The sequence below is a fragment of the Adiantum capillus-veneris genome, chromosome 11 (assembly GCF_014529385.1).
Source record: "Adiantum capillus-veneris isolate H3 chromosome 11, ASM1452938v2, whole genome shotgun sequence".
NCBI lineage: Eukaryota > Viridiplantae > Streptophyta > Polypodiopsida > Polypodiales > Pteridaceae > Adiantum > Adiantum capillus-veneris.
In genome coordinates this window covers 79,635,605-79,659,100 of record NC_140941.1, presented here as the reverse complement: position 1 = coordinate 79,659,100, position 23,496 = coordinate 79,635,605, and the positions used below count along the sequence as shown (strand labels likewise).

Genomic DNA, 23,496 nt, shown 5'->3' with positions numbered 1-23,496 from the left:
TAGAGAGAGTTCCATTGCTTTATTTTTTTTAAAAGCCCTACAGAGGGTTTTTGAGAGAGAGAAGTTTTTTAGCTTTTGATTTAGAAGCTTTTGGGGCTCTGCTTTCGGGCATCTCTTGTAACTTTAAATAAGTGGTTTGGGCATTCACTTCTCAGAGAATCTAGACGCAGAGTCTGAGAGTGAATCCCGACCTTGTTAGGTGCAGCGGAATGAATGTTTGACCTTTGCTCAAGATGAGTGCTCCGAACTATGCTCAAGGTTCCTTTTGTTCTTATGGAAGGGAGAGCCTTCCGTTCTTAATGAGAGAATGCTATGATCACAAACAAAGTGAATGGACATTGTGCGTGCAAGTGTATGAGACTGAGAGATAGAGAGAGAAGAGAAATACGACACCAGAGACGTTGTAAAACCCTCCTCCGAAGGCCCCACTCTCGTCGGCGAGAGTGGTCTACTTATGATTGCACAATCTGGTACAAATGGTATGCATGAGACTGATGCAAGTCTAGGCTATGTCGGTGATGATGACGGGACGACGAGACCGACCTAAGGGCTGAAATCTACAAGCTGTCCAAAAACGCTATGGGCTGAAATCTGCGGCTAGTCCAAAAACGCTGATTTGAGGGCTGTTTTCTGTGGGTCTTTGCCGCTGAAAATCTGCAGGTTTAGGGCTGAAAACAGAGGTTCTTAAGGGCTGAAAACTGAGGTTCTTACCGAGCTGAATCTGCTACACTTTAGGTTGAATCTTGTTGGTCTTTATCTGCTGAAAATCGCCGGTTGAAGGGCTGTAAAGGCTGGAATCTGCAAACGCTGGGGAAAACCAAAAACGCTAGGCTGCTGGCTTTCAAAAACGCTAGCTTGTCTGCTTCTTCAAAAACGCTAGGAGTTGTGGGATGCTGCGGGGAGATCTGATGCAAAAACGTTATCTGCTGTTGTCTTCTGGCGATGGTGTGATGGTGCAAAAACGCCAGGCTATAGCTGATGAAGAAACGCTAGGATGGGGGGGATCTGCTGCTTGGAGGGAATCCACCAAGGCTAGGTCTTGCTGGGAAGTTGCCTGCTGGTTTGGCTCATGTTGCCTATTCTACCAAATAGTGATAGCTCTAGTTTGCTTATATACAAACTTAGCAAAATTGCCCTAACTACTTTTGTTGGAAAGTCACTTAAATTAATAAGTGAAAAATGCCAAAAATAGGTAAAATAGGCTAAATGCATTGGAAAATTCCCTTGATGGATTCTGATGAGAATACTGATGATCATGCTGTGTGCAACCAGAGGATATGCATCTACACTAAGTGACCGGGCATGCACCGTCTACAAATAGACTCACAAAAGTGCCAAATGACTTCTAATCTAGACTGACTAGACTGACTGAACCCTTGTCGTGTTGTAGCTTGTCCACGGACACATAGGGTTGGATGTGTCACGTGACATCCCTTCCTTTTCAAAGTGAGGTACTGGTACCGAGCTGTATGGCATCGAGGGAGATCACCAATAGCATCCGGAATCTTGGAAGGTACTCTTCACCGGCTCACTTTGATGTGTGGGTCGTGCGGTACTTGAACTTCATAAAGGTCTGCAACGCTTGCTTCTTTAAGCCGCGCCGAAAGTGACACAAAGTCTCCTGTGGCTTTCGTCGAGTGTCATGCTTCTTTCTTCTTCAAGAATCTCCATGGCTGGAAATTCCTGAACCCATTTCCAACACAAAACCATGAACATACCTATTCCATGTAAAGTGAGTGGAAAAAATCTTGTCTTCTCTAAAGACTGTGTATGCAATGTAGATGAACATAGAGACGGAGTGACAAACTGTTCATCAAACACATGCAAACAATGAGATCAAATCTTTCTCTTTTGATCTAGAGCAATCAGCGGTGGCAATTCACAACGGAAATGCCCATGCTTCGTGCTCATACTTTCATGTGCTCGTTCTACGAATGTGTCATGCCAAGGAAGAGATAGGGAATGTGACTTCTGTGAATGTAAACTTTTCAGGTTTTCATGAAAAATCCGCATACAATCGTGCTCATTCATGAGTGAAACGTGCTTAACGAACAATATGCCATGCCTAGTACAAGGAATCACATAAAGACGCCGACTAAAATACAGGAAACGATCACGAATGAAACACTCGAACAATGGGTGCGTATCAATCATGCGAACACATAATACTTCATGTAAGGGTTCTTTGGACCTAGGCTCGAGAGCCAAGATCGGTTCTTCCTGAATGATCGAATCGTCTTGTGGGGGTTCTGTGGACCTCGACTCGAAAGCCAAGATCGGTTCTTTGTGATTGATCGAATCTACAACGAGGTTAGCTGCGCTAGAAAAGCATCAACTAACACATCTTCCTTGTGAACAATCACATCATCTTCATGCAACTCATCATGCTTGTGAGAAATCACCTCTTGATCATGCCAATCATCATGTTTGTCAGAAATCACATCTTGATCATGCAAATCATCATACTCGTGAGAAATCACATCTTGATCATGCAAATCATCATGCTTGTCTTGATCATCCCGATCATCATGCTGATCATTGTCAATCAAATCCTCATCATGCAAATCATTGTCATTCAAATCATCAGGCAAATCATTGTCAATCAAATCATCATCATGCTTCACACAATCATGCAAATCCTGTGTATCATGCTTTGGAGAAGAAGAGACTGAGAGAGTCTCCTTTTCCCGAATCTCTTGCATCAGTGCCTGCACTTGAGAAAAAAGTCGCAAGAACTCTTGCATGCGCCGCTCGCTCTGTTCTTGTCTTGCCTTTCTTTCTGCTTCTCTTTCTGCTTTGTCTTCTGCGTGTCTGCGTTTCATTTCTGCCATTCTTTCTGCATTTCTTGCTTCGCGTTCTAAATTCTGTTCCGGAAACATCAGCTCCAACTCCTCCATAGGAGTTAGTGCAATCGTTGTCGTAGATGGGAAAGGGTTAGAAAAACCTCCTGGTGGGGAAAATTCTTCTTCGCCTCTCTCATGCTCATCACCTCCAAGCGAAGTATCCATTCCGCTTCGAGTGATGACCATTCTAAAGTCATGGGTTCTTGTGGGTCTTGAGTTCTTGAGGTTCGTGCGGTTTTCTTTCGCTTGCAAACCGTGTTTGAGAAGGATCTTCTCTTCACCCGAGTTCTACTCCTTTCTGCGGGCACACCCCTTGGCGGCCTTGCGCTCACACCAAGGTTCCTTTTTCCCACCTCACGTCGATTGGCCAGCAGCTAAGTGCACGGTCCGCTCTCAATGAGTAAAAAGAGACACAAGGGGAGGCTGGACAAGCCCTTCTTTCTTGGGATTCCTATCACTCTTCAAAAACACCATTAGGAATCAACACGCCCTAGTGAACTTGGGTTCGTGCGGCCTCAACAAGAAAAAAAAATTTATGAGGTTCTTGTGGTTCTTTCCTTGAGTTATACAGAACACTGCCAAAGCTCTGATATCAATGTTAGGTGCAGCGGAATGAATGTTTGCGCTTTGCTCAAGATGAGTGCTCCAAACTGTGCTCAAGGTTCCTTTTGTTCTTATGGAAGGGAGAGCCTTCCGTTCTTAATGAGAGAATGCTACGATCACAAACAAAGTGAATGGACACTGTGAGTGCAAGTGTAAGAGACTGAGAGATAGAGAGAGAAGAGAAATACGACACCAGAGACGTTGTAAAACCCTCCTCCAAAGGCCCCACTCTCGTCGGCGAGAGTAGTCTACTTATGATTGCACAATCTGGTACAAATGGTATGCATGAGACTGATGCAAGTCTAGGCTATGTCAGTGATGACGACAGGGACGACGAGACCGACCTAAGGGCTGAAATCTGCAATCTTTCTACTGCTGTCCAAAAACGCTATGGACTGAAATCTGCGGCTAGTCCAAAAACGCTGATTTGGGGGCTGTTTTCTGTGGGTCTTTGTCGCTGAAAATCTGCAGGTTTAGGGCTGAAAACAGAGGTTCTTAAGGGCTGAAAACTGATGTTCTTACCGGGCTGAATCTGCTACACTTTAGGCTAAATCTTGTTGGTCTTTATATGCTGAAAATCGCCGGCTGAAGGGCTGTAAAGCCTGGGAAAAACCAAAAATGCTAGGCTGCTGGTTTTCAAAAACGCTAGCTTGTCTGCTTCTTCAAAAACGCTATAAGTTGTGGAATGCTCCGGGGAGATTTGATGCAAAAACGCTATCTGTTGTTGTCTTCTAACGATGGTGTGCTGGTGCAAAAATGCCACGCTATAGCTGATGAAGAAACGCTAGGATAGGGGGGATCTGCTGCTTGGAGGGAATCCACCAAGGCTTGGTCTTGCTGAGAAGTTGTCTGCTGAGCTTAGCTCCTGTTGCCTCTTCTACCAAATAGTGCTAGCTTAGTTTGCTTATATACAAACTTAGCAAAATTGCCCTACCTACTTTTGTTGGAAAGTCACTTAAATTAATAAGTGAAAAATGCCAAAAATAGGTAAAATAGGCTAAATGCACTGAAAGGTTCCCCTGATGGAATCTGATGGACTCTGATGAGAATAATGATGATCATGGTGTGTGCAACCAAAGGATATGCATCTACACTAAGTGACTGGGCATGCACGGTCTACGAATAGACTCACAAAAGTGCCAGATCACTTCTAATCTAGACTGATTGGACTAACTGAACCCTTGTCGTGCTGTAGCTTGTCCACGGACCCATAGGGTTGGATGTGTCTCATGGCAGACCCACTCTCTTGTACTTTGAATTGATTAATACAAAAAGAAATACCGAAAGGGGCGCCAGTGTTTGGGGCCAATATCTCTAGGCACGGAACTCCGCCGGGCCAATGCAAACAGGGTAGTTTTCGTACGTCGAACGGAACCTCTCGTTCCGTCCGGTCGGACCCGTCCCGTCCCGTGCGTTCCGTTCTTTCCGTCCGGTGACTATTTTCGGCAGTTTATGACCGTTGGCAGCTTTTTGACCGTTTTGCAACGTCCAGTTTGTAGGCCTTTTGGAGCCGTTTGCGGGCAGTTTTGAAGCCAAATGCAAGCCCATGGCCCATGGGCCATTGCCATGCTTATTGCCCAAGGGCCAATGCCCATTGCTCAAGAGTCAAGCCTCACATGCTCTTCCTCTCCTATTTAAGCAACCCTTCCCCTTTGTTATCCAACACAACCTACAACTACAAGCTACAAGCTTTAGCCCTAAGCCTCTCAATGCTCTACCCTCTCATCTCCATGTGCTTCCATTGAAGCTCTCAAGCTCTCGAGTCTCCATTGGGTCTACCATCTCTCTCCTTCAAGCTCCCTTGGGTGACGGGTCTCTCCTTCAAGCTTCCTTGGGTCTCTCTCTCTCTCTCTCTCTCTCTCTCTCTCTCTCTCTCTCTCTCTCTCTCTCTCTCTCTCTCTCTCTCTCTCTCTCTCTCTCTCTCTCTCTCTCTCTCTCTCTCTCTCTCTAATCTATTGATACATCATACATCATACTAGTAGCTACTAGCTACATACTACATAATGCCGCCTCCTCTTCATGAAGCCTTTGAGAAGCATTGCCGATATTTTGAGCGGGTGGGGGGCAAGCAAAACTCTTGCAAGTGGTGGTGCAAATATTGCCCAAAAGCTATGACCTCTTCCGTCACCCGTCTCATCATCCACTTGACAAAGATGGGAGGACAAGTGGGGCCATGTCCTAATATCCCCGAAGATATCCTTGCGGAATGCAAGAGAAAGTATCTTCCATTGAAGACACGCAAGGGTAGAGTCACCTCGGATGAGTTCGTGTCGCCGGATGTTGATAGCTCCGATTCGGAGGAAGAGGCCTCTCCAACTATGTCCATGGCTACCGGTGCCACCGCGGCCTCATGTGATGGTAGTGCCTCCTCCAAGAAGTCCAAGAAGTCCAAGGGGTCTTCAAGTGATGGTGGCCGGCCTCCGAAGATGGCAAAGCAAACTTCTCTTGCGAAATTGGTGGGTGGATGCTCCGGCCCCTTGTCTTTCCTCAAGGAGAGAAAAAGAATCGCGGAAATAGAGATTGCCCGCACGGTGATTGAATGCAATCTCTCCTTCAACATTCTTCGGTTGGAGCGATGGAAGAGGATGATCATAGCAATTGCGGCGGTTGGGCCATGCGAAGGGTGGATGGGTGTGTCATACCATGACATGAGAACAAAGAAGCTTGATGAAGAGAGGGCAAGGATTGACAAGTCACTTGAGCCCGTACGTGCGGGTTAGGCAAAGTATGGATGCTCTATCCTCTCCGACGGATGGAGCGGCCGCAAGAAGAGGGGCATCATCAACATTCTTGTTTCTTGTCCTCTTGGTACGTACTTCTTACGGGCGGTGGATGCGGGTTCGAGAGGGAAGAAAGTGACCAGGGCATTCATTTGGAAGCACATCCGCCAAGCCATTCTTGAGGTAAAACCGTAAATCGAGCCTTTATGTCTTGAGCAATTGCCAATGAGTCCTATGTTTTAATTTTTAAGTTTTAACTCTTCTTGTCACAAATGCCTCTTGTGTAGGTTGGTGCGGAGCATGTCGTGCAAGTGATTACCGACAATGCTTCAAATTGCAAGGCAATGAGTAAGAGGCTAGAGAAGGAATTTCCATCCATAGTATGGACTCCATGTGCCTCTCATTGCCTTGACCTTCTCTTTGAAGACATAGGGGAGCTAGGTTGGGTGAAAGATATCCTCAACCAAGCACTCTCCATCATCAATTTCATCAATGGCAAAGTGAGGGTGCTTGCCATTTACCGCACCTACTCCGACCTTGAGTTGAAGAAGCCATCGGCCACTCGCTTTGCCGCCATGTGGCTACTTCTAGAGCGGCTCTATGATGTGCAAAACAAAATACAAAAGACCATGGTCTCCGATGAGTTTAAGGAGTGGATGAATGGAGAGTCCGCCGCTTCCCAACAAGATGCAAAAGCCATCCAACGGCTTTGCTTGCGGGAGGAGTTTTGGCAAGAAATTAAGGGTCTTGTCATTGCGATCTTGCCCTTGTACAAGGCTCTCCGCATGACCGACATGGAAGGGGCAACTATTGGGCTTCTATGGCACTTCATGGAGGAAGCTTACAAGGAGATTGAGAAGTCTACAATCCTAGATGGGGCTCCCGATGGAACACGGTATAACTACATATTTATTATTACATAATACATTCTCTATATATCTAAATTCTACATGCTTGTTTCTCTACTTAGTACATTTCCTCTCTCTTCTTGTAGTGATTACCTCGAGGACTCTCCCAAGAGAGACTACATTCTCCTCCTAATCACAAAGCGGTGGGATTGGATGAAGAGACCTATCCATTACTTTGCGGCTCTCTTGCATCCGGCTTACAAGAAGCCCGAACTCTTTGCAAATCAAGAGCTTATTGAGGAGCGCAACAATTACCTCTTTAAGGTGCTAAAAGAAGAGGACATTGGAGCATTTCTCCAAGAGGTAATCAACTATAGCGACCAACGAGGCACCGCATTTACTTCCAACTTGTGTTGGAAGCGGCAATCCTTGGTGAAGCCTTTATTTTGGTGGGAGAGCTTTGGCTATCAATTGCCTACTCTCAAACGACTTGCTTTGAGGGTTCTTGGCCAAGTAAGCGACAAGCCTCAAACTTTTACATTTTGTGCTTAATCTCTTCAACTATAGTCTCTTATAGCTTATGCCTCTCTTGATGTGTTTTAGGATTTCTCATCGGGAGCATGTGAGCGTAATTGGTACGCATACTCCTTCATCCACACCAAAATCCGAAACAAGCTCTCAACGAAGCAATTAGAGCGACTTATCTATTGTCGCTCCAATTTACGCATGTTGCGCTCTATGCATTGTTACCATATACATGTGGTAGTGATGTGTGTGAACACACTAGGACCGCCGGGGCATTTTTTCCCTCTTTAGGAGGTTTTTTCCCCCGCGCATTGTATATACGCCCATCACTCTAGGGCTATCTATCTTTCCATTGCACACTAAGTAACACACTCTCTATTGTGTGCCTTGAGCTTCCTTCGTCTTCTCCAAGCTGTGTGTGTTTCTCTGCAACCCTAATTCCAACAATTGGTATCAGAGCAGGTCACGTCCTCCCGGGCTTAGTCGCCAGTTGCTCCAGCACACGCCTGCTCACTTTCTTCGATTTCAGTGAGCTTTGGCGAGCGTTCGCAGGTCGAAAAATATTTTGGGTGAGCTCGAAGAGCTCGGTCTGCTCAGAATTTTGATTTGGGCTCATTTCGGCCTCCGTTTCCACTACGGGCATTACTGCACAGGCTATTTCGTCATTTTGTGCAGATTTTCTGTCAGTGCCGTTTTCTGCATAACAGGTGCCTTATAGTCTTCTACGGTTTGTGCTATATAGCACAAGTTGTTCCCGCTCCATTTCTCCTATTTTCGTGCAGTTTTCACATCAGGTGCAGCATTTACCATGGCTGACAACAACAACACAGATGTGTTCAAGATGTTTGCTGCTGAGGACAGGTTGGATGGGGACAACTACCCTATGTGGGCTTATATGATGCAACATGTTCTTGTGTCAAAAGGTGTCTGGAACATTGTGCAGGGCATTGATGTACGTCTTGGTTCTGAAGATGTAGGCGATATTGAGGATGTTGCAGGTCTTGCTGCAAGGATTGCAGCTGTTAGAGTTGTTTTGCCTACGGCAGAACAAGCTCGTTGGGATGTTAAGGATGCGCAGGCTCATGCATTGATTGCGTTGTCTGTGAAGCGCACCATTATTCCTCACATCCGTTCAGCAAAATCTGCAAAACAGGCTTGGGATATTCTAGCAGGTCTTTATGCAAGCCGCAATGAGGCTAAAATTGCTTTGCTGCGTAAAGAGCTAGAGTCGAAGATTATGCATGAGGAAGATGATATGGACACTTTCCTTGCTAGTGTCAAGGATATCAATGAGCAACTCATTTCTGCAGGTGAAGTCATTTCGGACAGTTCCCTTGTGCAGACTGTTCTTGATGCCTTACCAGATTCCTACCAGACTTTTGCTAGTACTTGGAGACTGATGACCCAAGGAAATCCTGAAGTTGTCAAGTTTGATGCATTATGCACATTGCTGTTGCAAGAGTCACTTTCTAGAAAAAACAGGACTAGGCAGCGTGCAGTTGAACAGGCTTTTATTGCTTCTCAAAGAAAGGGTGGTAACAGTAATGCAGCCACTTCTTATGGTTCTGCTGCGAGTGGCAAAAATTCTGTTCCTAATGCTTCTGCTGGCAGCACTTCGTCTGGCAATTCTGGTGATAAGGGCAAAAAGAAGATGCGTTGCCATTATTGTAAAGCCAATGATCACTTGATCAAGTCGTGTCCTAAGTTGAAGGCCAAAGAGGCTAAGAAGAAAGAGGGTGGTTCCACTGCAAATGCTGGTTCCACTACAAATGCAGCCATTGTTGAGTCTTCTGTGAAAGGAGATTGTGATGCTGATGTTGATGCAGAATGGGCTTTTAGCGCAGAGTGCACTTACAATCCTGCTGTCCATGATGCATGCTTGTCAGTTGCTGCAGATTCACATGTGTGGTATTTCGACAGTGGTGCTACAAAGCACATTACCTCACATCGTGAATTGTTTACCTCTCTCGAGTCTGTCCCTCATGGGAATTCAGTCACTTGTGCCAACAACGCCTCTTATCCAGTTCAGGGAGTTGGAAAGATTGTGCTCACTGCTGCTAATGGCAGTTCCTTCACACTTGTTGATGCACTTTATGTACCTGGGATCAAGAAGAATCTCTTGTCTGTATCCGCACTTGCTAGACTTGGACTTGTAGTCAAATTTGTGGATGACAGAATTACAGTTCATGATCTCAGTTTTGGTGATGAAATTGTTGCATCTGGGCTTTTGTGCCGTGGGCTGTATAAGCTCACTTTGTATGACAAGTGTGGACAAAATTTTGCAAATGCTGTTGCAGATTCAAGGGCTATTTCAGATGCAAAACTTTGGCATGCACGTTTTGGTCATCTGAATTTTGCCAGTTTGCTGCGTTTGCAGAAATCTGATATGGTTGCTTCTTTGCCGCCTCTTGAAGCACTTGTCAAACATGTTTGTGAAGGTTGTATTCTGGGTAAAATGCAGCGTTCTAAGTTTCGAAAGGATGGTTCAGTTAGGGCCACATGCAGGTTGCAGCTTGTGCATAGTGATGTTTGTGGGCCCATGCAAACTCCGTCCTTGGGCAATTACCTGTACTTCGTGACTTTCATTGATGATTACTCCAGGCATGCATGGGTATTTCCGCTTAAAGCGAAGTCCGAAGTTTTTATGTGCTTCAAACAATTTTTGGCTATGGCTGAAAATGTCTCAAAATGTACTATGGGCACCCTCCGTTCCGATCGAGGGGGAGGGTATATGTCTCATGAATTTAATGCATTTCTGGCTAGTCGTGGGATAAAACACCAATGTACAGTGCCTTATACACCTCAGCAAAATGGTGTTGCTCAGAGGAAAAACAGGTCACTAACGGAAATGGCACGATGTATGGTCAAAAGTCAAGCTTTGCCGCATTCTTTTTGGCTTGAGGCCATCATGTGTGCCACTTATGTACTTAACAGGTGTCCTACGAAAGCTTTGCAGTCTATTACTCCATATGAAGCATGGCATGATAGAAAGCCTTCTATTGAGCACATGCGTGTTTTTGGCTGTTTGGCATATGCTTTGGTGCCACAAGTGCAGCACAGAAAATTGGATGATAAGGCTGTCAAATGTATTTTTGTTGGTTATAGTGCTGAAAGCAAAGGTTACAGGTTGTATCATCCACAAACAAAACGTATTCTGGTTTCACGGGATGTAGTGTTTGTGGAAGATTCTGTTCAGCCCTTGCTGTCATGTACTAGAGACAGTAATGTAAGCTCACAGGACATTTATGACACTTTGTTGCCTCTTTTCAGTGGTGGAAATACGAATGTAAGTTCCAATGAGGCAAATGTACAGCCTATGGGGGTTTCTGAAAATGTTTTAGAACAGCCTATTACTGATGCAGATGTACATGATGTACTTGATGAGGAAAGGGCTGAAAATGAGCAGGCTAGAGGTATGCCAAAATGGCTGGTGCACACTTTGCGTGACAGTAAATTGGATGCACCTTTATCTAGTCGTACTCGTTCAGGCTCTCGCCATGCATCTTATGCATCAGATTGTTATGCTTTGGCTGTGTCTAGTTTACATGATGTTGAGGAGCCTCTGTCTTTTGATGAAGCACAGAATTCAGAAAATTGGATTGCTGCCATGAAATCAGAATATGATGCACTTATAGAGAATGACACATGGACTTTATGTGATTTGCCTCCTGGCAAAAAGGCCATTGGTACGAAGTGGGTTTACAAGTTGAAACGCAAGCCGGATGGTGAGATCGATCGCCATAAGGCTCGACTTGTTGCAAAGGGTTATGCACAACAAAAAGGCATAGATTATGAAGAGACTTTTGCTCCCACTTGTCGTATGACTACTGTGCGTTTTCTATGTGCATTGGCAGCTCATTTTGGTTGGGATGTACATCAATCAGACATTGTTACTGCTTTCTTGAATGGTGACATATTTGAGGAAGTTTATGTAACGCAGCCTCGCGGTTTTGTCATAAAAGGACAAGAGGACAAAGTGTGCAAATGTAAGAAGGCTTTGTATGGGTTGAAGCAATCTCCTCGTGCTTGGTATGAGAAAGCTGACACTCATTTGGTTAAACGAGGCTTTCGTAACAGTCCAGCAGAAAGCACATTGTATGTAAAGCGTGAGGATGATGTATTTCTCATTGTGGTTCTTTATGTTGATGATTTGCTGATCACTGGACCAAATGAGAGACATTGCTGAATTTAAGGCTGATTTGAATGCTACTTTCAAGATGAAAGATTTGGGGCTGTTGCATCATTACTTGGGTATACAGTTTAAGCAGTGTGATGGTGGTATTGCCTTGTGTCAGAAAAGTTACATAGAGACATTGCTATGTAAGTTTGGACTTGAGGATTGCAAACCTATTGCCACTCCCATGGAAACAGGTTTGAAGTTGAGTCTACATGATGCTAGCGATCCTGCTGATGTCACTCTTTACCAAACTGCTATTGGCTGCCTCATTTATGTATGCAACACGAGGCTAGATATTCAGTTTGCAGTCTCTCAGGTCAGCAGATTTATGCATAGCCCAGGGTCTAAGCATTGGCAGGCTGTCAAGAGGATTTTCCGCTACCTTAGTGGCACTTTACATCTTGGCTTGTTTTATCCCAAGGGGGGATCATTGCCGCCAGACTTACATGCTTTTTCGGACTCAGATTAGGCTGGTTGTTTTGACACGCGAGTGTCCACAAGTGGTTTTTGTTTCATGCTTGGCAGTTCATGTATATCATGGTTGAGCAAGAAGCAACCTACTGTGGCCACTTCGAGTTGTGAGGCTGAGTACAGGGCAGTCTTCACAGCTAAGGTTGAGTGTGTATGGCTCAGACGCTGTGAGCGGGATGAAAACACACACAGCGCCTCTATAACGACCCGACACACACTCTTGGGAAGATACACACACACACTATGGGGCACCACTCGGCTTAGACAACACACCTGGCCGAGACAGGGAACACACCTCTGGAGTGAGAGGAGAGAAACTATCCACTTGTCCACTCCACACAGACACACACACACACACACCCAAAAAACTCAGCTCAAAAGAGGAGAATTTCTGATGTTTAGATACAAATGAGCTTGGGCCAACACCAATGGGGCAAACAGCTCACACAATATGGGTAAAAGATACCAGATACAATCACAAATTGGAGAAGAAGCTTCACTCACCGGAGAAGATTACACAGAAAAACAGCAGAAAAAGAGTGAGGAATTTGGCAAAATGGACAGCGCCATCGCGTCCGGAACGGCCCAAAACCCCAGTCTACAATGTCAAAGTGCTCAAATCCGACCTCGGATGAGCAGTTTAGGGCCAAAACAGGCTCCAAAATGGGCAAAAACACACCTGCGGCTGTTCCTCCTCTCTTCTCCACGTTTTTTCTGGTCTTCTCTCTTTTTTTTTCAGTTTCCACACTTAGCTTTATTAGTTGGGCACCCTTGGCCTTTTAGATGACCTCAAACGGACCCCGAACAGGCCAAAAATTGACCTCGCAGTGCATAGTTGTCACCTTATTTGATGGGCAATACTTTATTTGATGCACCATGCATGGGTATGTACATATGCGCAATCCCTTGCTCCAAAAAACTCCTGACATAATTGCCTTATGGCTGACTTGGGTGTTGGACAGGACACTGCCAACACTATCTACACTGACAGTCAGAGCGCATTAGCAGTTGCGAGGAACCCAGTTTTTCATGCTCGCACAAAGCACATTGAGGTGCATTACCACTATGTCAGGGAGAGGCTCTCAGCAGGAGAGATCAGCTTGGCTTATGTGCCAACACAGGACAACCTTGCAGATCTTTTCACAAAGGCATTGTCTCGTGAGAAGCTTGAAGCTTTCCGCAAAGCTTTGGGCTTACTCCCCTTTGTGGACTGATCCTGTCCTCAGGGCATGGCACTTCCCTTTACTCATGTGCCAGCTCTCGTTCACCGCATCACTCCAAGGGGGATTTGTTACCATATACATGTGGTAGTGATGTGTGTGAACACACTAGGACCGCCGGGGCATTTTTTCCCTCTTTAGGAGGTTTTTTCCCCCGTGCATTGTATATACGCCCATCACTCTAGGGCTATCTATCTTTCCATTGCACACTAAGTAACACACTCTCTATTGTGTGCCTTGAGCTTCCTTCGTCTTCTCCAAGCTGTGTGTGTTTCTCTGCAACCCTAATTCCAACATGCATGAGATGCCTATGGCTCGACAAGTATAAATTATAAATTATAATCACGACTCACTCCATTTTCTATACTCTAGAGTCTAGTCTTTAATTAGTTTGAATATACTAATTATGTTTTCATTGTCCAATGTTGTAAATGTCAAATAGGTCAACGTGGATGAGCTCACACTTACGATTGACACTCTAAAGAGTGTCAATAAAGAGCAAGACCCTGAGGAGCAAATGATTTTTCGTGAGCTCTACTTGGAGCTTGAGGAGATTGATCGCCGGGTTTCTCGCACACGATCACGCAAGAAGGTCGTCATCCATGGAGTTACATCGGCTACAAGAGGCAGAGGTGCCAAGGCTACAAGAGGTAGAGGCAAAGCATCAACAACACCCACGGAGGCTCCTAGGACCTATGTGCGGCGAGGCTCCGGAAGCGGCTCTTGTGCGGCGGCCATCACTATGGAGGATAGAGAGCCTCGAGAGCCAGAGTATGATGATGAAGGCAACCTCATTAGTGATGGAGATTATGAGACGTCATCCTTCGACTCTTGTGAGGAAGAGGATGATGTTGATGAGCAAGGCTCAGAAGAGGAAGATGAGGAAGATGATGAGAGCACTAGTGACTAGTGACTTTACTATTTAGTCTCTCTATTATGGTGTGCCACTTTTTGAGTACTCTGTAGCCCTTGCCACTTGGTCCCCCCACTTTTTTGTATCCCTTGCCACTTTTTGAGTACTTTGTAGCCCTTGCCACTTCGTCTCTACTTATCAAATTTCAATGATCATTTTGGTTTATGTAATGCTCATTCTCTTTAGTCTTTGAGTCTTGACTCTTTACATTGTAGTATTGTCACTACTAACTTGTAATCTATACAAATGTCAAGTTTCTATAAGTAAGTATTAAGGCCTAAGCCTTGGGCCCTTAGACTTGAGAATTATTTGTTTTTTTAAATTTGAACGTACATAACGTCATCGTACATCATAAATTTTTTTAGTTCGTTTAGTACCGCACATCATCGTACGCGTACAAAACGTACGGGACCGTACGAGACTACTATGAGTGCAAATCTATTGTGATCTGTGAATTGTTTGAAGTGGTTATTTGGTGTTGTCGCGATTGATTCTTGACTGAGTGTCCAAAGTCTGTTACACCAAGCGCTAGCACTGGAAAAATCTGGCAGGGGGAGAGCGCTGGCTGAATATATAGACTCCGAAGCTAGCAGGAATAGGCGGCGAGGAATACCCGGAACGCGGAACGGGAACGGCGACGGGCCTCCCTGCGGAACGGGGGAACGGGAATGGGCCCGGAACGGGAACGGCGCGGAACGGCAAGCTAAAAAAACACCCAAACATTATTTTTTTTAGCGTTATGTGTTTGAATACAAGTAGTATTAGAGTCCTTTGACTCTAATACCCACAAAAAACATGATTCGAAGACCATTTAACCTTATTATGACTTGATTGGGATGTGAGGCGCCCAGAGTACATAGCCAGATGAACAACATAGCCAGATGAACAACAATGAGCAAACACAATGCCCATAGTACATACACAATGCTCTCAAATAATTGCAAGAGTAGTAGTCAGAGATAACACTTTGGAATTAATTATGGCTAACATAGTAACAAGCCTCAAGGGCCGCCAGCGGCCAAGGTGCTACAAAAAAACCAAAGGGGGGCAAAGTTCAAACCAGACTTCAGTGACCACAATACCAAAAGACTGAAGGTGACAAATACCATAAAGATGCTAGTAGCTACAAATGGCAAAGAGGGCAAGGCTCAAGCAGCCATACAAAAAGGTGGATAAATGGCAAAGACTCAAGACTCAAGAGCCACTAGCCTGAGAGGCCTCCCAATCCGTAGTAGCCGGCTGTAAATCATGCACATCCTCCCATTCCTCATCATCGAGGTCTAGGTCCGGCTCGATCTCAGCCACAGATGAAGTACCTGGTGTTGGTGGATGTGCATCTCCACCCGCCTGAGAAGCCTCTTGCTCCATCTCCCACTGTGTAAAAGGATCTGTCTGTTTGTCTGTACTCTTGCAAAGCATTTTCAAATTTGCGCTGACGAAGACAAGATCATTAGCCTTCTCCACTCCAAGCCGATTCCTCTTCTTGGAAGCAATGTGGCTAAAGGTACTCCACAATTGCTCCAAGCATGAGGTACTAACTGACTGGCTGAGAATACGGATCGCCAATCTCTGAAGCTCAGGGCCATCATAGCCATAGTCCTCCCACCAAAGCACTGAACCTATTTTCCTGCGATCAATCTGAGCATCTGGACTGCCAAATGACCCTCGCATCTCTCTGTACTGTCTCAGCTGATCTCTGACAATGCGTCGCCCATCTCTGTCTAGAACCATCTTGTTTAAGATCTCTGTAAATTGGTTCATGACTTCCCTATCTGTCTCTTGCCCTGCACCTTGGAACTCTGGATCCACCATGTACGCTGCCCCGTGTAAAGGAGAGGCATATGAATTCCACCTCGAGCTGCAAAGCGCATGGATCTCCTCATATCGCTCTGCGTTCGGCTCAAGCTATGCAAGCTGCTCAATCATGCGGTCCATTGCCTCATAAATCTTGCCAATGCAAGGATCCATGCCATCCAGAACTCGAAGCAAATGAACCACCGGTTTTACCTGTGCATCTAGACTCTTGAGCTCCTTCCAGAACTCAAGATCCTCTGCCTTATCCTTGCACAAAATCCCTGCAACTGTCTTTGCATAGGGGGAGGTGGTGAACTCATCACTGATGAAGACCTGTCGGACCGCATTTTGACATTCAAACAGCCTGCGTACAAGAAGAAAGTTGAATGCGAAGCGGGTATCTGAATACTTTAGAAGCACTTTGCCGCCCGACCTCTTGAGGTACTCACTCCGAACCAAGTTGTGATTGTTGATGAAAGTAACCATCTTCACTGCATCAGCAATGACTGGAGCAATCCAGTCTAGCTTGCCGATGTCTTTCAGAAGGTTGTTCAAGCAGTGTGCCATGCAAAAGCACACTGTCACATGCGGATAGTGGCCCTCTATGATAGCTGCTGCTGCCCTGTTTGATGCCTCCCCATCTGTGACAAAGGCCACCACGTGTTGCTCACCGATGGTTTCTATGGCCGCTGTCCACTCTGCAGAGAGGACATCGGCGGACTTGCCACTCTCAGTGGCATCATGAGAGTGCACAAAGTACATCTCTCCACTGGAGTATGCGACGAGACCATGGATAGATCTCTTCCTTGTATCGCTCCACCCGTCAGCAATGAGGGAAACGCCATGTTTTGCCCACAGACGCTGAATGTTGAGGGTTGCTTGCTCCACGATAGCCTTCTCTCGATCGAGCAAGGTGGTTCGGAGAGCCTCTGAAGATGGCGGCACATAGCCGGTGCCATACTCTCCTATCTGTTGCACCATGACTTTCCAATACTCCGACCTATTTCGATCAAACATAGAAGAGGTTAGTATCAAAAAAGTGGAAACGACGATAACGGAAGAAATGAGAGAGAAGATTGATGAATCATAAAACAATGTACATACCTCGCTGCGACAAATGGGATATGGTCGTGATAGAAGAATCGGGCCACGGCCGCATCCACCTCTTCTTTCTTCTTTGGGTCCCAAGAGGTGGTAAGGGTCTTTTGGCGACGAATTGGACCTTTTGAAGATGCACCAACACCTACACCGGGTAGAGAGGAAGAAGGGAAAATGAGGGTCTTTGGATAAATAGCTTTGCGTGCCGGCTTGGCTTTATGGTTGAATTGCCGATCCTTTTCCTCGAGCTCCTTCCTCTTCTCGATGGTTACGTTGGCACAAAATTTCACCTCATGTCCCGGCACTCGAAGAAAGTGTGCCCTCACTTTGTCATGCCCCCCTTTCCGCGTGTAAGAGCATAGCTTGCATCCCCATGCACGAGAACCTCCCGCCGCCGACAAGGTGCCCTCCGAGGTCACTTCATCCCACCACGACCATTCCTTCGCCTTTTGAGTGTTGCCCGCATGAACGGAGGGGGTTGAACGAGAAGAAGAGGCCATGGATGATGGATTATCCGTGAAAGAGAGAGCTTGATCTTGAACTTTGAGAGAGAGAGAGAGAGGGATTGAGAGAGAGAGGCTTGCACTTGATTCCGTGAGAGCTTGAGCCTTGAGCCTTGAAAGTTGAGGGTTAGAACTTAGAAGTTAGCCCAAGAGAGAGAGAGGTTGAGAGCTTGAGCCTTGAGGCATGCCGCGGCGCCACACTATGGCTTGAGAGTTGAGAGCAAGCTAGGGAGAATGAGCTTGGCTTGAGAGTTGAGAGCAAGGCTCAAGCAAGGGAGAATGGGCCTTGAGGCTTGATGAGTGTGTGAAGAATGGGGGAGGAGGGGGGCATTATATACTTTTTTGACTGCTGAAAATGGCCGTTGGCTGCCTAACAGTCATTTTTTTCAATTTCAAAAACTGCCGTTTATGGCCGTTGGGGCCGTTCTGGCCGTTCCGATCCGTTCCGTCCCGTTCCAGCCCGTTCCGGTCGTCCCATTCCGGTGACAGTTTCCAGCCGGAACGCCGTTCCGTTCCGACGCGTTCCAGAAAATCCCAGCCGGCCGGAACGCCGTTCCGGCGTTCCAAGGCCCGAAATGTCCGTTCCCTAGTAACTATGCCTACAACAATGGCAGGGGTAGGTAGCACTAGAATAGCAGGAGAGAGAGAGAGAGAGAGAGAGAGAGAGAGAGAGAGAGAGAGAGAGAGAGAGAGAGAGAGAGAGAGAGAGAGAAGAAGAAGAAGAAGAAGAGGACTTTAACGTCGTAGGAAACTATCCCAAGAGACCTTAAAGATCAATCCGACGAGGAGAGTTGAACTCAAGACCTGTTATTCAAGAGGACTAGCGGCTGTTTTAGAGAGAGAGAGAGAGAGAGCTTGCAAATTTGCAGCCGTAAAGGAGCACTGGCTGTTTCTTCTTTTTTATATATATATAAGCCTTGCTTTAATGTTGAGTGGGCTGATCACTTATTAAGGGGGCGGGTGGTCCTTTTTTTAGAAGGGTGTGAACCTGGTAGTTTGGCTTTCCGTCTTCTCAGAGGATAACCCCAGCACTAGCATAATCTGGCCACCCCTCTTCTCAAAGGATGACCACAGTGCAGACTTCTACTTCTGGCTATCCCTCATCATGAAGGATGATTACGAGCTAACTGCTTAGTTGCCACTCATCTTGGACAATTCGACCTACCGTGCACGGGTGCAGTCTATTGGTCACTTATACAGCATATGGTCGCTTCCATCGCACACCAAACTTTCTAGCATTCCTTTTTACAGAATGCTTTCTGGTGCACACTTCTCAGTTTGACATTCCTCGAGTTTTTGTGGATCAGCCGCCTTGCCACTTCGGGTTGCAGTTTCTTCCTCTCTTCTTCAGACGAGTGACCACAGATCTTCATTGGCACGATTGAACATTGATTGAACATTTTCAGGCCTGTGGGCACTCACTCTATCTCAAGAGTAGCCGTTGTACTCTGTTTGGGACCTATCTTTTAGAGCTGTATATTTCCTTCGCATCAGTGGAGTACATCAGTTCATTACACTGCTTGTAACGGCATTTATCACAGAATTTTCTAAGCGGTTGCCACTCCCAAGACTGAAGCTACGCTCGTAGAGTATTGTCCTTCTATGGACATTGCAGCAGACATCTTCATTGTTGGCCTCACATCTTCGGTTTCTGGAGGGTTTGTTCAGCACAGGTGTTGAGAAGGAGTGTTACACCACTCTGCAACCTCATGTATTGTTTAGGACATGCTGGTATGGCTAGTGTGTCTCCCTGGCTGGACAGCCATTGAATACACATTTCGGCTACATGTGGTCCTGGCCAGGCAGTTTTGGTCTGGTTGCCCTTGTTTTGGTCCGCACCCACTTAGGCTATTTTATATAGTCCTTCCCGTTCTTTATGTATCAGTCTCCTCTCCCACACATCCTTGGGCATAGCTTAGAACAAATAACACCATATTTACCAGAAAGATAAATGTTTAAAGAAATGTGAGACGTACCGACAATGTCTAGACTGGCATAGGCACAAACCCTAACTCCTAATCGCACTAGCACTAGGGACGTGAATACAAAAAACAACCAAACGCTCGACATAAACCATCTTGCAAAAAAAATTCCCTAAAAGGAAGCAAGCAAAAAGACTCTACTTGGAAATTTTCAACTTTTTCCAGGAACAATCAAGTCATTAATTACTAAAGTAATGTGTTGTAGGTCAAACATAAATATCATGCTGCTGCTTAAGATCTGCTCGCTCCTAAAAACCATCCACACATTGAGGTAGCATATGGAGACGATAAAATCACGGAATATAGCTGTAAATGAAAAATATTCCAAATTCTACAAAATTGCAGGGACATTTTCCCTCCAAAAGCCTGGTTTCTTATTTTAAGATTATGAACTTCTAGCTGCAGCTAATCTGTGTCCTATGCACAACGCCCCTTAGAACTGACGCACTCTGAAGCAATCTAAATACTGAAAGAAAAAAAATGAGGGAAAAGGGCATGATTAAGAAATTCTCTAATTTCACACTAAAATGTGTGAACACTCGCCAGTTCAAGCATAACAGTTACATAAATATAGCCAATAGACATACAATGGGAGTTATTCCATAATGTAAACATACAAGGAATATTGTGCAATACTCTTTGACATTTTCTACATGGAGAGCTTAAATACCTGGGACACAGTAGGCATATAGGGAGTCACCACTCGTGAAAATTTTCCTGCCACCACCAGTGTTGACATGGTAGCCAGAGCCCACATAAGCACATCCATCAGCAACAGCAAAGCCGCCATAGACAGTGGCATTGGTGGAGGCCTGCCATAAAATACGGCCAGACAAAGCATCCAGCGCATAGACAGGGCCCGTTCCATTCACAGACCCCACAAACACCACCCCATTTGCCACTGTCACTGGCCCATAATTGGTCCCATTTGCAGGGTCAGCTGTTGACCACAGAATCTGAGTTCACATTCAGGAGTCAGTCCACACCAACTAAAAAATAGGATACATAAACAAGGATTAGGCCACTTACCTTGCCTGTGCTTGCTTCCATTCCCACCCAGCCCCCCCCAAGTGTGACCCCGCCACCCGGCGCCAGTGTGAAATTTAGGTTCTTATTGTTCACTATGTTTGTGTATACCCTCTCTCCATCTGCAGCCATCCCAAAATTGCCACCACCACCGGGGCCCCCTGGCCCTGCCACCTGCACACATCACATACATCCACATTATTGTTCCTCTCCTTGGAGGTGCCCAATGACATCCTCCCCAACATCACCAGAGGCATGGACAAGAATCACTACCAAAAGTCTCAGCAATTAACTACATGGAAACCACCTGACTTCTATTACATGCATCGTAAAGAAGGCAACTCAAAAACACTCCATGTAACAAAGGTAAGCTAAATCCATATAAATAGTAAACTGACCGTTGTCCACAAAATGCTACCATCATCACAATCCAACGCCCACACGTTGCCCGTCTTCTGACCAGCCACCACAATATCTCTTAATGTGCCATTCATTTCAACACTCATGAACATGGGTTCTTCCCCAAAATCCGCATCTGGGTTAGGCCCAGGTGGGCAATTTGGAGTTGAAAGGTTTTTGCAAGCATTGAACCAAGCATCGTAACCACCCAACTGTGTGGACCACTTGATTTTTCCAGTCTCCATATCCAACGACATCATTGAGTTCAAGTGATTTTCAGGAATAATGCATGGGTTTGGCGAGTCAGGCTTGGTTTTATTGTTTTGCTCCTCTTGACATTTTTCAATCTCTGGAGGTGCTGTGTAAAGGTTTCCAGTGGCAATGTAGACAGAGTTGCGCTTTGGGTCAATTGATGGACTGCTTCCCCATATCGCCACACCAGAATAGTTGCCAAGTTTGCCTCCATTGTCAGGCAACATGTAAACTTGCCACATGATTTTGCCAGTTGACAACTCTAGCTTCACAAAAGATCCGATAAAAGTGCAACATTGCTCAATGGGTAGACTCTCTTCTGAGGATGAAACGCCCACATAAAATGCACTGCATACAACAACATTCAATATTTGAGTTCATCAAAGATACACTGATAGTAATCTCTATACGACAATTTTGCTGTCTATTTTATGGTTACAAGACACCCAACTCATGTTGACATCCACTTTGCATTTTCTTTTAAGTGTTCGGTGCCAGCAAGTATGTGACAATTACACACTTTCTAGAAGTTGCCCAATCTCAATCCCACAGAAGATATTAGGACCTATACTGCAGTGAAGTAGTGCAAGCCTTACTCATTGTAGGGCGTCCCTGACATAGTGATAAGGCCACGGGCATTAGGATCAAGCTTGGTCTGCCATACGAGTTTACCCGAGTCACGTTCAACGGCAAATAGCACAGCAGGCCCATACAAGCCAACAATGAGAAGATTGCCAGCAATAGAGGGTGAGGCACGTGCAACTGTCCAATTCACATTTCTGATAAATCCAGTGCCATTGATACCCAATAGCTGAGTAAGGTTTCGTTCCCACAAAAGGGATCCATTTTCTGCAGTAACGGCATACAGGTTGCCATTCCAGCTTGGAAAATAGAGCACACCATCTGAAATCGCTGGAGTCGCTGTTATGTCCAAGCCTGCCTTGAATTTCCATTTTTCCACCAGGGTCGGTGCTGACGTCGCACTAATGAGTGTCTCATTGGGCGCATTCCTCCAATTCTTTAGGTCCCCTCCATGATTGATCCACTGCAAAGTTTGCACAGGAAGATAGGCAGTTGATGTTAAAACAAGCTCTCTCTCTCTCTCTCTCTCTCTCTCTCTCTCTCTCTCTCTGTGTGTGTGTGTGTGTGTGTGTGTGTGTGTGTGTGTGTGTGTGGCGCCTAGTGTGCGGACAAATGAATGAAAATAGACGAGGAAAAAAATGCGTGTGGAGTGTGAGAGTGTGTGAGTGTGTGCGCGCGCGCGCGCGTATTGATTCACCTCTGCGGCGTAAGCCAAAGAAGCACAGAAGAGGAAGGAAGAGAGCAAGGCCCCTTGCAGAGTAGGCATGCTTCGTTTGCTTTCGGCGGCCTGCTGCGACGTGCCATAGACGAAGAGCAATTCATTTCTTTAGGTAGATGAAGCGTGAATGAAGAGAGTCCACCAACGTTTTTGCAGGCGGTTTGACAGTTGACTTGCTTGCACTTTTGCCAAATGTGCAACCTTGGCCCTCACATTCGCCGCCTGAGTCCCTCGTCACTAAATGACACCTCCCCAGGGAGGTGGGATCAATGGCCCACAGTAGGCGTCACGAGGCGGGTGCAATCCGGATCGTTCGATCGACATTTAAATTAGGTGTGAACAAAGCGTGAACTCGGAGATATGTGCACCACACCAAATTTGGTGTGAACTCGGTGTGAACTCGACGTGAACACGGTGTGAACTGGGGAGGGCATGCACACCACACCAAATTTGGTGTGAACTCGGTGCGAACTCGGTGTGAACTAGGTGTAAACATGTCCGCGACGCCCTGATCTATAAACTTATCCCCCACACACCTTTCAACGAGCGCATGTTAGCCTAGTGGTTAGAGTCAATCCTATGGGGGAGAGGGTAGTGGGTTCAAGTCTCGGATCCGAGAAAGTGGAAAACTTTTGCATTCCGTAGGAAATCCAACGGTCACGATCAACTGGTGATCGTGAGCCATTGATCCCACCTCCAAATGGAGGTGTCAATTAGTGACAAGGGCCTGAGTCCCCACTGCCAGACGAGCATGTTTAATCTTCTGCACAAAGGGCATAATAGTGACTTTTACCCGCACAGAGAAAGTGTTTGCCATGTTAA

General features: G+C 45.9%; 2 protein-coding genes across 6 annotated transcripts in view; both read right to left on the bottom strand.

Moving 5' to 3' along the window:
• LOC147447520 (uncharacterized) overlaps positions 1-22,812 on the bottom strand; it is a 53,321-nt gene extending 30,509 nt beyond the window's left edge. For 4 of the 5 annotated variants that reach the window (XM_086523277.1, XM_086523274.1, XM_086523272.1 and 1 more), the window contains exons 1-5: positions 22,654-22,812; positions 21,971-22,419; positions 21,122-21,722; positions 20,727-20,897; positions 20,368-20,653 (exon numbers count right to left, since the gene is read on the bottom strand). In XM_086523277.1, coding sequence (XP_086379403.1) covers positions 20,368-20,653; positions 20,727-20,897; positions 21,122-21,722; positions 21,971-22,419; positions 22,654-22,722 — 1,576 coding nt within the window. In that variant the 5' untranslated portion in view covers positions 22,723-22,812. Of the gene's footprint in view, positions 1-20,193; positions 20,654-20,726; positions 20,898-21,121; positions 21,723-21,970; positions 22,420-22,653 lie in introns of those variants that run through there. The other variant, XM_086523276.1, reaches the window with a different exon arrangement.
• Positions 16,219-18,241, bottom strand: LOC147447521 (uncharacterized). The gene is made up of 2 exons (XM_086523278.1): positions 17,219-18,241; positions 16,219-17,114 (listed from the first exon to the last, which is right to left on the bottom strand). Exons 1-2 carry the CDS (start codon positions 17,710-17,712, stop codon positions 16,226-16,228), a joined length of 1,383 nt encoding a protein of 460 aa, XP_086379404.1. The 5' UTR covers positions 17,713-18,241; the 3' UTR covers positions 16,219-16,225.
• Positions 22,813-23,496: the final 684 nt, after the last annotated feature.